The sequence below is a fragment of the Notamacropus eugenii genome, chromosome 1, assembly GCF_028372415.1.
Source record: "Notamacropus eugenii isolate mMacEug1 chromosome 1, mMacEug1.pri_v2, whole genome shotgun sequence".
Taxonomy (NCBI): domain Eukaryota; kingdom Metazoa; phylum Chordata; class Mammalia; order Diprotodontia; family Macropodidae; genus Notamacropus; species Notamacropus eugenii.
This window is the reverse complement of record NC_092872.1, coordinates 308,596,271-308,609,628: the sequence shown is the minus strand read 5'-3', so window position 1 is coordinate 308,609,628 and position 13,358 is coordinate 308,596,271. Positions and strand designations below refer to the sequence as shown.

Here is a 13,358-nt window from a genome sequence, read left to right as displayed (position 1 = left end):
TAAGATTTGATTAAATATAGTTTAATCTACATAATTTGCCTATAGAATTTGTTTAATTAAGTTTGTTTCCTTAGGGGATGCATGAGATTATGATTCTGTTTAAGTTTATTCAACTTTTATGAAACTGAAGGAAGCATGAGATGGTGATTCTGTCTTTAAATTTTTTTCTATATTTGCGGTCATATCTGTTCTTTCAATTACTGGGAAATCTCCCTATATTATGAAGTACACTTGTTTCCTGGAGCGAGTCTAAGTCCCCTGACTCATAGCCCCTGATGCTTATTCAATCTGATCTCTCTGACTGTGAAATGTTGGGAAAAATTTGCCACCAATCTGGTCCCTATCGCTCTTAAAGGAATTCTGTCAAGTTCAAGATGAAATGAATAGTGAAGAGGATGCCTCCACTGACTTGGGTTATTTTAAAGAACTTCCTTTGAAACCTTAGTCTAGCTCTCTGCTTCTGTAATTGTGCTTCATCTGGTATAGGAATATTGGGCTTTAAATACCCAATAAAGGAAAACTTTGGGAAAATTTTAGTAAATTGTTTGAACCTAGCCCTGCATGGCTAAAAGTTCTGACTTGTTGCTTAGTGATCAGATTTGTTCACTGTTTAATTCAGGACTCCAGGTTATGTTGATCTCAAAAAATCCTTCTGGGGAGCTAGATCCCAAGATTGATGTAAGGAGTTTTCTCCCATTTTACATTTCAAACAATCTCCGTGCTGATCAATCAACTATTTCCTTGTTCCTTCATTTGAATTTTCATAATGTAAAACTTCAGAGACTAGGGGGTTGAGGACAATAACACTTTTTTTGGCTCTACTCCTTGCCCAATGACTTAATAAATTTCCTTGTAATTTTTTTTCAGTTCTGAATTTGTTCTCTGCCAGCAAGTACAATGTTCATTCAAAAGTATCCAGTTACAGAAGCACAAGAACAAGAAAGTGTTTTAGAGAACTTCTTATCATACCTGGTTGTACATATACCTCAACATGAAGTCCATGAGGAATGATTTTCCTTTTCTAAATGCTCCAGCCACAGAAACAGCAACAACTTCTTTGTCCCTGACAGCTTCTGACAGAAGGATACGATTAAGTGCAATTTCATCTAATTCGAAGGAGTGATCATCTTTCATGATGAGAACCTGAACTGGCCCTGCCTTTTTCAAGGTATCCTCTTCTTCTGAGCTCCACTCATATGCTTTTTCTGTGAACCCACCTGTTAAAGAGAAAAAGCAACAGTGTTCAGATGAATGTGTTGATCTTCTAGAGCATATGTCCCTATTTGATGACTCCTAAGCTCTGTACACTGTAAGCACTGAGTGCCTCCATTTAGACAGCACTGAGTTTGATCACATATATTGTCTCTAGACTTGATTCCTTAATATGGCCTATCTGGTCTTTCTGATCATTATATTGATTATATAGCAAATAAATTCAGGTTTCAATTGAACATTAAAGTAAGGTCCCAAAGGAAGTACTCTACTCTCTGTTCAAAGAAGGCATAGAAAAATACAAGAGAAAGACTTACAAAAATGAAAAAAATGTTCAGAGGTTCAGGTCTAAGACCAAGTGAACATGATCTTTCATCAGTTGCTGGCTCCTGACTTACTACTCAGATGTTAGCCTCACTCAGGATCTGCCTTAAAGTCTAAAATGGGAACTTATTCTCTCTCTTCCTTAGTCAGCTCTCCAGACTCTTCTGGTTGCTTTCCTTCCAGGTCATACTGAATTCACAATGCAATAAAATACAAATTCACATTTACAGCCCTCCTGATTCATCCTCCAAGGGTCAGCTGCTTGACTATACTTTAGTCCTCTCACTCATTTGCCTGATTTCTCACAAGTGCCCAAAATATACTTTTAAGGACTGTCTAGTGAAAGCTTATTTAATGTGTATTGTCAAACATGGAGGTATTCCTAATATAATGTTATTCAAAGAAAAGAACAAGGGTTACTTGGGGATTAAGATAGGGGGAGGAGAGGAGGAAGAGAAGGTACTATTGAGGAAATAAAAGAACACACAATAATATAAGTACAGATCCCCATTTCCAGGGATTTTTAGTCTCTTGAGGATGAGAACGAATGAGCACTACGAAAGTCTTCCCTGCAAACACCTCCCATTGGATACCAATATTACATATGACTTTTATTTCCAAAGGTTCATTTTGTTTCTTTTGACAAATGGACCTAGAGAGTGTCCCTAGAGGAAGGACACAGATTAATTCCCTTTTATCTGCTCACCTTCTGACTATCACCACTAGAAATTGCCCCAATTAGCAGGACCAAATACTTCCACTATGGGTGGCAGTAGATCTAGTCTATATAAAACTTGTGCTCTCCCTGACCACAAAAAGCATTCCCAAAAATTTTCAGAAAATAAAGTAATATATAAGAGGTGCCCTCAAAATGGAGTACATTCAGGAGAAAGTATTTAGAAGAGATTTTTCAAAAAGGAGTTACAGGAGATGAAACTCAAATACCTTTAAGGCATTAACCAGAACTATTCACATAAATCTCAAATGGGAGAAATAAGAACAGGGACATCTCTACAGTATAGCAGTAATTAGGTAAAAGTGTTTAGGGCCCTTTAACTGGTGATCAGTAGTGAGTAGAACCATGTTGCCAGAAGTGAGCAGTAATTCAGAAAAGCAACTGGTAGAAGTAAAGGAATTTGATGTCACCAATTGGTGCTAAAAATGAATGATAAAATGATAATCAACATTTCCAACAATCCCAATAGGAAAATATCATTGGAAAAGTCAATGTTAATGTTAATTAAAGGTAGTTGTTGCTATTTATAGACAGAGTACAACAGAAAGGAAAAAGACACTACAGGAGATCTGATGTGTCTTCATGAATTTAACAGTCAGGGAACGCTACTGCATGTGATGAGCCAAGGAGAAAGGATCTATCTGCTCTATGATCCTAGAAAATTAAAAATTGCTATTACTTAAATTATAATCAATGCATTTAGATCAAGAAAACACAGGGTGAGTTCATTCATGCTGCACAGTTCTGAGGGTATTGAGGGATCAGTTCTCAAAATATCTGAAAGGAGGAAATACCAAATGGCTGGAAAAAACAAAAGTTGTTATTACTACCTAAAAAGAATTGAAAGGATATCAATAACTGCTAACTGTTATCTACCTTTTCACTCCTACTAATTTTTATGAGAATAATTTTTAAACATATCCAACTTTATGTTTATCATAGTTTCTATGAGAAAAGGAACTACAAGAAAGGAACAGGCATGCATTCACAAATGACCATACCTTTGTAGTTACACAATTTACTGAAAAGTACAGAGAACTACTGTATCCCAAAGTGCTTATTTTTTGAATACTACAAAAAAAAGCATTTGATATGTTAGATAAAATTCAGGTTTAAAGGCTCTTCTCTGAGATTCCTTGACAAATCAAACAAAGTTAACTTTACTTCATGATTCTTTGATGACTAATATTAATTGAGGCAGGAAATAAAGACATCTTTGCTTGCTTGCCAATGGTGTTTTTACTATCATGGAAGATTTCTGGCCTAGAGTCCAAATAGGAAAGAGATTCCCTATCAATGGCAGGTTCTTTCAGATGCTCCTGCTTGTGGATGATATTCTGGTTACACAAAGTTCCAGAATACTGCATACCTAAAGATATCCATAATTTCTTTTTTTATGCTTACTTATTTTTAGTTTTCAACATTCATTTCCACAAAATTATGAGTTACAAATTTTCTCCCTATTTCTCCCCTCCCCCCTGCCCCAAAACACCATGCATTCTGATTACCTCTTCCCTCAATCTGCCCTCCATTTTATCACATCCCTCTCTTCATTTATTCCCATCTTCTATCTTTTCTTGTAGGGTAAGATAGATTTCTATACCCCATTGCCTGTATTTCTTATTTCCAGGTTACATGCAAAAACAATTCTCAACATTCATTCCTTAAACTTTGAATTCCAACTTGTCTCCCTCCCTCCCTCCCCATCCATCCCCACTGAGAAGGCAAGCAATTCAATATAGGCTATATATGTGTAGTTTTGCAAAAGACTTCCATAGTAGTCATGTTGTGTAAGACTAACTATATTTCTCTCCATCCTATCCTGCCCCCCATTTATTCTATTCTCTGTTTTGATCTTGTCCCTCCCCTAAAGTGTTAACATGTAAATACTCCCTTCTCCCATTTGCCCTCCCTTCTATCATCCCCCTCACCCAACTTGTCCCTTTCTCCCACTTTCCTGTAGTGTAAGATAGATTTTCGTACCAAATTGAGAGTGCATGTTATTCCTTCCTTAAGCCAAATGTGATCAGAGTAAACTTCACTTTTTCCCTCTCACCTCCCCTGTTCCCCTCCACTGAAAAAGCTTTTTCTTGCCTCTTTCATGAGAGATAACCTGCCCCATTCCACTTCTCCCTGTATTCTTCCAATATATTCCTCTCTCACTCCTTGATTTTATTTTTTAGATGTCATCCCTTCCTATTCAAATCACCCTGTGCCCTCTGTCTATGTATACATGTATAATCCCTCCAACTACCCAAATATTGAGAAGAATTTCAAGAGTTACAAATATTATCTTTCCATGTAGGAATGTGAACAGTTCAACTTTAGTAAGCCCCTTATGATTTCTCTTTCCTGTTTACCTTTTCATGCTTCTCTTGATTCTTGTGTTTGAAAGTCAAATTTTCTATTCAGCTCTGGTCTTTTCATCAAGAATACTTGAAAGCCCTCTATTTCATTGAATAACCATTTTTCCCCTGAAGTATTATACTCAGTTTTGCTGGGTAGGTGATTCTTGCTTTTAATCCCAGTTCTTTTGATTTCTGGAATATCATATTCCAGGCCCTCTGATCCCTTAATGTAGAAGCTGCTAGATCTTGTGTTATCTTCATTGTATTTCCACAATACTCAAATTGTTTCTTTCTAGTTGCTTGCAATATTTTCTCCTTGACCTGGGAACTTTGGGATTTGGCTACAATATTCCTAGGAGTTTCTCTTTTCTGGTCTCTTTCAGGAGATGATCTGTGGATTCTTTCATCTTTATTAATTTTCTTAATTAATTTCTTTACTAATTTTACCCTTTGTTTCTAGAATATCAGGGTAGTTTTCCTTAATAATTTCATGAAAGATGACATCTAGGCTCTTTTTTTTTTTTTAATCATGGCTTTCAGGTAGTCCCATAATTTTTAAATTGTCTCTCCTGGATCTATTTTCTAGGTCAGTTGTTTTTCCAATGAAATATTTCACATTATTGCCAGACCTAGAGGCCTGTGGGCTACCCGAGTCTTTCTTACCTCACCTCCCGAGGTCTTCGGCTGGCCATGCCAGGTGCGCATATGAGAGAAAGGATGTTCCAGAGTCGAACAAGGGTTGAGCTTTATTTCAGGGTCTCGGTTACAAGTGCAGGGGATTCTTCCTTAGGAGGGAGAGAGAGAAGGATCTCCCAAGGAGGCAAAGATCTTACAATAAGAGATTGGAAGTAGAAGTGTAAGTGGGGAGAGAGGGGGAGGGGAGAGAGGAGAGAGGAAAAGCGGAGCCTTGTTGTCCTGTCTGCTCCGCGCCCCTCCGCCCAAGAGAGCTTTCAGGCTTTCCTGATCCTACTTAAACTCTTCAGCGGCATAGTTTGCATCTGAATACCGTGCTGTTAGATAACAATAGTGTGCCCAGATCCGGGACAATCTCGAGGGCGGGGAGAGCTCTCTCCCATCACGTTTCTCACGGGAAGAGGTGGAAATACACGAGATAGCTCGGTTCACCTCGATTCCCAGCCGTTTCCTGGGGGGTCTCGTGAGAACTCTAAGATTTAGAAGTTCCCACCTTTACCCGCCCGAGACTGTCCACATGGAATTGAGCTTCCAACCCTAGCACATTATCTTTGAATTTTTCATTCTTTTGGTTTTGTTTTGTAATTTCTTGGTTTCTCATGAAGTCATTAGCTTCCATCTGCTCCATTATAATTTTTAAAGAGTTATTTTCTTCAGTGAGTTTTTGAACCTCCTTTTCCATTTGGCTAATTCTGCTTTTTAAAGCATTCTTCTCCTTATTGGCTTTTTGGACCTCTTTTGTCAATTGAGTTTACCTATTTTTAAAGACACTATTTTCTTCAGCATTTTGGGGGGGTCTCCTTTAGGAAGTTGCTGACTTGCTTTTCATGATTTTCTTGAATTGCTCTCATTTATTTTCCCAATTTTCCTCCATCTCTCTTACTTGATTTTCAAAATCCTTTTGGAGCTCTTCCATGGCCTGAGTCCATTGCATATTTTTTTGGAGGTTTTGGATGCAGAAGATTTGACTTTTGTGTCTTCCTCTGAATCAGAAAGGATGGAAGAAAATACCTGCTCACCAAGAAAATAGCCTTCTAAAGCCTTATTTTTCCCCTCTTTTTGGGCATTTTCCCAGTCAGTTACTTGACTTGTGAGCCCTTTGTCAAGAGGAGGGTATACCCTGGGGACCTGTAAGTTCTTAGTTCCTCCAAGTTGGCACAATCAAGGGTAAACTCCTCTCCTGGCCTGCGCTCTTATCTGTGAGCAACCACAAGCCCTCAATTCTGCCCAGGATCTGCAAGTACAATTCCCTCTCTACAACTGCCTCCAACTGCACAATGCCAGCACTCTTCCTCAACCCAGGAGAGCCACTCAGGGCTGGAATTCAGATCAGCTGCTCAATTCCCCCAGGGGCTTTAAGTTGAGGGCTCCAAAAATGGATGCTGCTACTGCAGTTACTGCTGTTGGTGGGGCCAGACTGCATTCCCTTCTCACCTAGGTGAAAGAGCTTTTTCACTGACCTTTGAAACTGTCTTTGGCATTTGTGGTTTGAGCAATCTGGGCACTGCAGCTGCTTCTGGGGATTCTGCCCCCTGAAGCCCATTCCAATCCTGTCCCTGCTGCTCCGTGGCCAAAGCAAGGCTGCACTCCATCCTGTACCAGGTGCGATAGACCTTTCCTATAGGCCTTCCAGGCTGTCTTGGGTTGGAAATCTCTTTCACTCCATTGTTTTGTGACTTTGGCTACTTTAGAATTTGTTTAGAGTCATTTTTTACGTGTATTTTATGGCCTATGGTGGGGAGTTTCTACAGGTCTGTCCTTTTACTCTGCCATCTTTGCTGCACCCTGATATCCATAATTTCTAAAAAGAGACACTGTCCATGTTGAAAAATCTAAGTGAATGAAGACTATCTGTTGTTTAGACCAGGATATGCAGTTTGATGAACTTGGATGGATTCATTAGTACATGTATATTGGACAAACACATGGATGGACCTTGATCTACTCCCAGAATTAAATAGGAAGCAGTAAGCTGTATTGGATTGCACTTGGAAATTATGTAGTATTCTTAATAAATCCAAGCTTCTTCTTCAAATAAAATCTCATCTTTTTTAACAGTAATATTCTTCTGGTAATGTTATATTGCTGTAAATGAAATAATGCCACAATCTCCAAGGAATCACAATTACAGGACATCCAAAGGCAATGGACATTCACAAGATGGGTGGAAAAAAGTAGCAGCAAACATAAAGCAAACAATTAATTACTCGTTTGAGGTGGAGATGATGACTTCTTTTGCTGTTTTAGTCTAGTTAAAGAAATGATCATTTTATTTTGTGTTTAAGTCAAGTTCAAAATAAAAAATAGAATTATTATTTTTTAAAAGGCCTGAAAAGGAGCTGGACTATACATATTGATTAAGAGGGTTTTTTTAATTGTTAAATTGGGACTGTAAGAGTGAAAGATATTCAATGGTTGGCTAAGCAAGCAAAAATAATAAATGAATAAATAAATAAATTTTTAAAAGTCTTACCAGAAGAGGGCACATCTCCAGTCCCAGTTCATTGGGGCATTGCTGAACCCAATACAATGTAATAAACTTGACTGAATCAGATTTTTCTACAAAAGGCCTTGACAGCAGGCAGTGGAGTGGGACAGAAAGGCAGAGGCAGTGGAGCTACAAAGTCTATATCCCAAAGAAATCAGAAAAAAAGGAAAGGACCTATATGTACAAAAATATTTATAGCAACTCTTTTGGTGGTTGGCAAAGAATTAGAAATTGAGGATACGGTCATCAATTGGGGAATGGCTAACTGAGTTGTGATATGTAATTATGATATTGTGATGTAAGAAATGATGAGCAAGATGCTTTCATAAAAACCTGGGAAGACACATTACAGGATGTAGAGTGAGGTGAGCAGAACCAGGAAAACATTTCATGTAGTAACATCAATATTTTAGTGATGATCAACTGTGAGTTATTTGGCTATTCTGACCAATGCAATGATTCAAGACAATTCCAAAGGACTTATGATGAAAAATGCTATTCACTTTCAGAGAAAGATCTGATGAACTCTGAGTGCAGATTGAAGGCAATTGTTTTTCACTTTATTTTTCTTGTGTTTTTTTCTAATGTGGCTAATATGAAATTTTTTTAATGATTTCATGTGTATAATTGATATCAAATTCTCAATGGGTGGGAGAGGGGATACTGAAAGGAAGAGAAAAAATTAGAGGAAGGGAAATAATTTAAAATAAAGAGGGATTGAGGAACATAGAGAAGAAAAAGCATGAGAGAACAGGATGGAGAGAAATAAACAATTAACTACTATAACTCTGAATGTGATTGGGATGAACTCACCCATAAGACAGAGGTTAGAAGTATAGATTAGGAAACAAAATCCAATAATAGAAAAAACACACTTGAAATATAAAAATTCACACAAAGTTAAGATAAGAGATTGGAGAAAAATCTATTATTCTTTAACTGAACACAAGAAAGCAGAAGTAGCAGTTATGATTTCTGGCAAGGCAACAGCAAAAATAGCCAACTAAAAGAGATTAAGAGTGAAACTAAACTTTGTTGAAAGGTAATGTAGACAATTAATTGATTTCAATGTTTAACTTGTATGTACCCCAAGTCTAAAGACTTAAAGGAAAAAGTGAAAGAATTACAAAGATAGACATTAAAACTATAATCATGAGGAATCCAAATTAACCTTATCAACCCCAGATAATTATAACTAAAAAAATAAACAAAAAAGAAGGTAAGGTCCTAAAAGGAATTTTTAAAAAAATATTTTGTTTTTTCTAACTATATGTAAAAAGCAAATTTTCACATTCATTTATAAAAATTTTTGAGTTTCAAATTCTCCTTTCCTTCCTCCCCCTTCATTGAGATGGTAAGCAATTTGATATAGGTTACAAATGTGCAATCATGCAAAACGTATTTCCATATTAGTCAAGTCATAGTTAAAAAACCATAAAAAATAGAGAAAGTGAAAAATAGTATGCTTTGATCTGCCCCCAGACTTCATCTACTGGAGGTGGGTAGCATTTTTTATCATGAGTCTTTTGGAAATGTCTTGGATGGATCACTGTATTGCTGAGCCAAGTCATTCACAGTTGTTTACTGTACAAGACTGTTGTTACTGTGTACAATGTTCTCTTGGTTCTGTTCACTTCACTTTGCATCAGTTCATGTAAGACCTTCAGGGGTTTTTTGGTTTTTTTTTTTGGCAAATCATCTTGTTTATCATCTCTTGTTTTCTATTTGCATGTATTGGTCTTCTTTGTCACCAAAGTAAGATTTTACAGTCTGATTCTTTTTTCAGTTTTTGCTCATTTCCCCAGCCATTTACTTGACTTTTGAACTCTTTGTCAAGGTAGATGTCTGCTTCCAGTGGGGATGGGTGGATGGGTGGTGTGCTATCAGTAGCTCGATTCCCCCACAGTCTGTGGACCTAAAGCTCCAGAAACAGGCACTGTCTCTCTGCCCCTGCTTCTGTGGCTGCTGCGGGTTCCTCCTAACCCCTTCTCCCTCTGCTGCCCTATAGCTGGGGCCAGACCACTCCACTCTCCCGCACTGGTCCCACAGACTTTTTCCACTGATCTTCCAATTTGTCCTCGGCGTTTTGATATCCTGAAGTCTGGAAACTGCCACAGGTGCGAGAGTTTCAGTCTCCCCAAGGCCTGCCCAGGTTCTGTCAGTGCTGGCCCTGCCCATGCTAGACTGTTCCCGGCCTCCCGTGTGATGCAAAAGACACTTCCCAGCAACTTTCCAGGTTGTCTTGGGCTGGAGATTTGCTTCACTCTGTCGTTCTGTGGGTTCTTCAACTCTAGAATTTGTCTAGGGCCATTTTTTGCAGGTATTTGGCTGGGCTTGGAGGCAGTGCTCTAGAAAGTGTGTGCTGTTACTCTGCCATCGTGGCTCCACCCCCTTGTCATTTTTTTCATAGCACGAAGGTATTCCATTAAAATCATATACCACAACTCCGTCAGCCATTTCCCAATCGATAGACATGCACTCCATTTCCAGCTCTTTGCTACCACAAAAAGAGCTGCTATGAATAGTTGTGTACAAATAGGTCCTTTTTCCTTTTATAAAAATTTCTTTGGGATACAGACCTGGTAGTGGTATTGTTGGGTCAAATGGTGTGCACAGTTTTTTGGGCATACTTCCAAATAGCTCTTGAGAATGATTGGATCCTCCAACTCCACCTACAGTGCATTAGTTTTCCAATTTTCCCCCATCCCCTCCAATATTTATCATTTTGCTTTGTTGGCACATCTCAGAACTGTTTTAATCTGCATTTTTGTATCAACAATGATTTAGAGCATTTTGTTATATGACTATAGATAACTCTGTCTTCATCAGAAAATTGTCTGTTCATATCCTTTGATTATTTATCAGTTGGAAAATGACTTATATTCTTATAAATTTGATTCAGTTCTCTATATAACTGAGAAATGAGGCCTTTATCAGAGACATCTGTGTAAAATTCTTTCCCTAGTTTTCTGCTTTCCTTCTAATCTCAATTGCATTTGTTTTGTTTGTGCAAAAGCTTTTTAATTCAATATAACTAAAATTGTCCATTTTGCATCTTGTAATGCTCTCCATCTTTTGTTTGGTTATAAATTCCTACCTTTTCCATACATCTGACAGGTAAACTATTACATGTTCTACTAATCTGTGGTATCATCTTTTATGTCTAAATCATTTGCTCATTTTGACTTGATCCTGCTATAAGGTGTGGGGGTATATACCTAGTTTCTGTCATACTTTTTTTCAGTTTTTCTAGTAGTTCTTAACAAATAGTGAACTCTTGTCCTAAAAACTTGGGACTTTGAGTTTATCAAACATTAAATTTCTATGTTCCTAATGAGAATTTTTAAAAAGTGATAGATCTCTGGTAATTGTTGAATGCACATAAAAAGAAATAGTCATATTAACAGCTGTGCATGGCACCTTAACAAAAAAAATCATATCATATTACATAAAAACTGTACAAATGAAGAAAAGCAGAAATATCACATATATCCTTTACATGTTCTGGAGATAAACTAGAATTCTTTCCACTAATGTCAGAGATGAAACAATTGTGTCCAATGCCACTATGTCTATTTACCATATTACTGGAAATGCTTGCTATAACACAACAAGAAAAAGAAATTGAGGGGATAACGACAGGTAAACAAACAAAATTATCAGTTTTTTGTAGATGGTATGAGATTATATTTAAACATGAAGAATCAACTAAAAATTAATTGAAGCAATAAAAATATTCAGTAACACTGAAGGATATAAAATAAATCTTTATAAATTTAATCCACTACAAATATAACAAATCCACTACTATTTAATTCTAATAAAACTCAGCAACAAGAGACAGAGAAAACCCATTTAAAATTACTTGAGGATATTTGGGAGTCTATTCAAGAACTATATAAATATATTTCTAAACTACTGTTTACAGAAATAGAAACAGACTTAAAGAATTGGAGAAATATTAACTGTTTTGGGATAGATTAAACCAAGGTAGTAAAAATTACAATACCACTTTAATTAATTTACTTATTCAATACCATATCAATAAAACTACCAAAGGATTATTATAGAACTTAAAAAAATTCATATGAAAGAATAAAAGGTCAAGAATCTTGAAAGGAATAGTGAAAAGACAGGGAGAGGGACCTAGCAATGTTGGATCTTAAAATAGACTAAAATCAATAATTCTTAAAACAATGCAGTACTGGCTATAAAAGAAAAGAAATTTAAAAGTGGAGCAGAAAAGGTGCACAACATATAGGAACTGTATCTAGGACCCTAGTATTCAATAAACACAAAGACTCCAGCTATTGGGATAAGGATTCACTATTTAACAAAAACTTCTGGGAAAACTGGATAGCAGCATGGAAAAAATTAGATTTATATCAATTATCTTATGTCTTATTCAAGAATAAGTCTTATGTAAGTATCAAATAGGATGCCTAATCTAGATAAAAAGTCACATCAAAAACAAATTGAAGGAACATGGAAAAGATTACCTATCATTTATATTGATAGGAGAAAAATTTGTGACTAAAGAATGAATCATGGAAGATAAAATGCATAATTTTGATTCTATAAAGTTTAAAAAGCTTTACACAAATCTAATAAAGCCAAAATTACAAGGGAAATATGTGGGGAAAATCTTTGTAAAAAGAGTATCTAGGGCGGAGCCAAGATGGCGAAGTAGAAAGATGCACATACACATAGCTCCGAACCCACAAACCACAGAATGGCTAGAGGGGACCAAGCCAGGGCGAATTCTGCACCCAGAGACCATGGAATATTGGAGCGAGGGAGATTTCTGTTCCGGAGAGACCTGCAAACCTCTTGTGGGGGGGTCCTTCGCGCCGTGGACTGGGCACCGGGACGGGGAGCAGAGGGCAGCCCTGCCACAGCCACGACACCGTGAGGAAAAGATCCGAGAGGGCTACGGGGATGGAATCTCCAGCGGCCACGCAGGTCCCCCCACCCACAGAGGAACCTGCAAACCGCTCGCAAAAGGTCCGTCGCACTGTAGACGCGGAGCCCAGCCCAGACCTGCGGCGGCCGCGGCTCCGAGAGGCACAGATTTGAGAAGGCTCCAGAGACGGGATCTCCAGCAGCGGCACAAGCCCCCCCACCAACAGGGGACTGACGGGGGTAGGTGAGAGAGTCTCTTTGGCGGGTTGAGAGGGGAGTGGGGTGCCCCCATGGCTCGGGCCCCCCCAGGAGATAGAAGCTGAGAGGCGGCTACAGACAGGGGCTCCCCAAACAGGCGGGAGCCTGGATCCATTGTGGAAGGTCTGTGCATAAACCCCCAGAGGGAACTGAGCCAGAGAGGCGGCCCTGCCCCTGACCACCTGAACTTAATTCTCACACTGAATAGCAGCCCTGCCCCTGCCAAAAACCCTAAGGCGGGAAGCAGCATTTGAATCTCAGTTCCCAAACGCTGGCTGGGAGGACCAGGAGGTGAGGTGGGTGTGAGGAGAACATTCAGAGGTCAGGTCACTGGTTGGGGAGAATGCCCAGAAAAGGGAAAAGAAATAAAACTATTGAAGGGTATTTTCTCGGAGAA

At 38.2% G+C, this 13,358-nt stretch overlaps 1 protein-coding gene across 5 annotated transcripts in view; it reads right to left on the bottom strand.

Moving 5' to 3' along the window:
- The window catches only part of ATL1 (atlastin GTPase 1), a 135,562-nt gene that overhangs the window by 107,527 nt on the left and 14,677 nt on the right, over positions 1-13,358 (bottom strand). For all 5 annotated transcript variants that reach the window (XM_072629445.1, XM_072629446.1, XM_072629449.1 and 2 more), the window contains exon 2: positions 970-1,217. In XM_072629445.1, the coding sequence (XP_072485546.1) occupies positions 970-1,217 (248 nt within the window). The remainder of the gene's footprint in view (positions 1-969; positions 1,218-13,358) is intronic.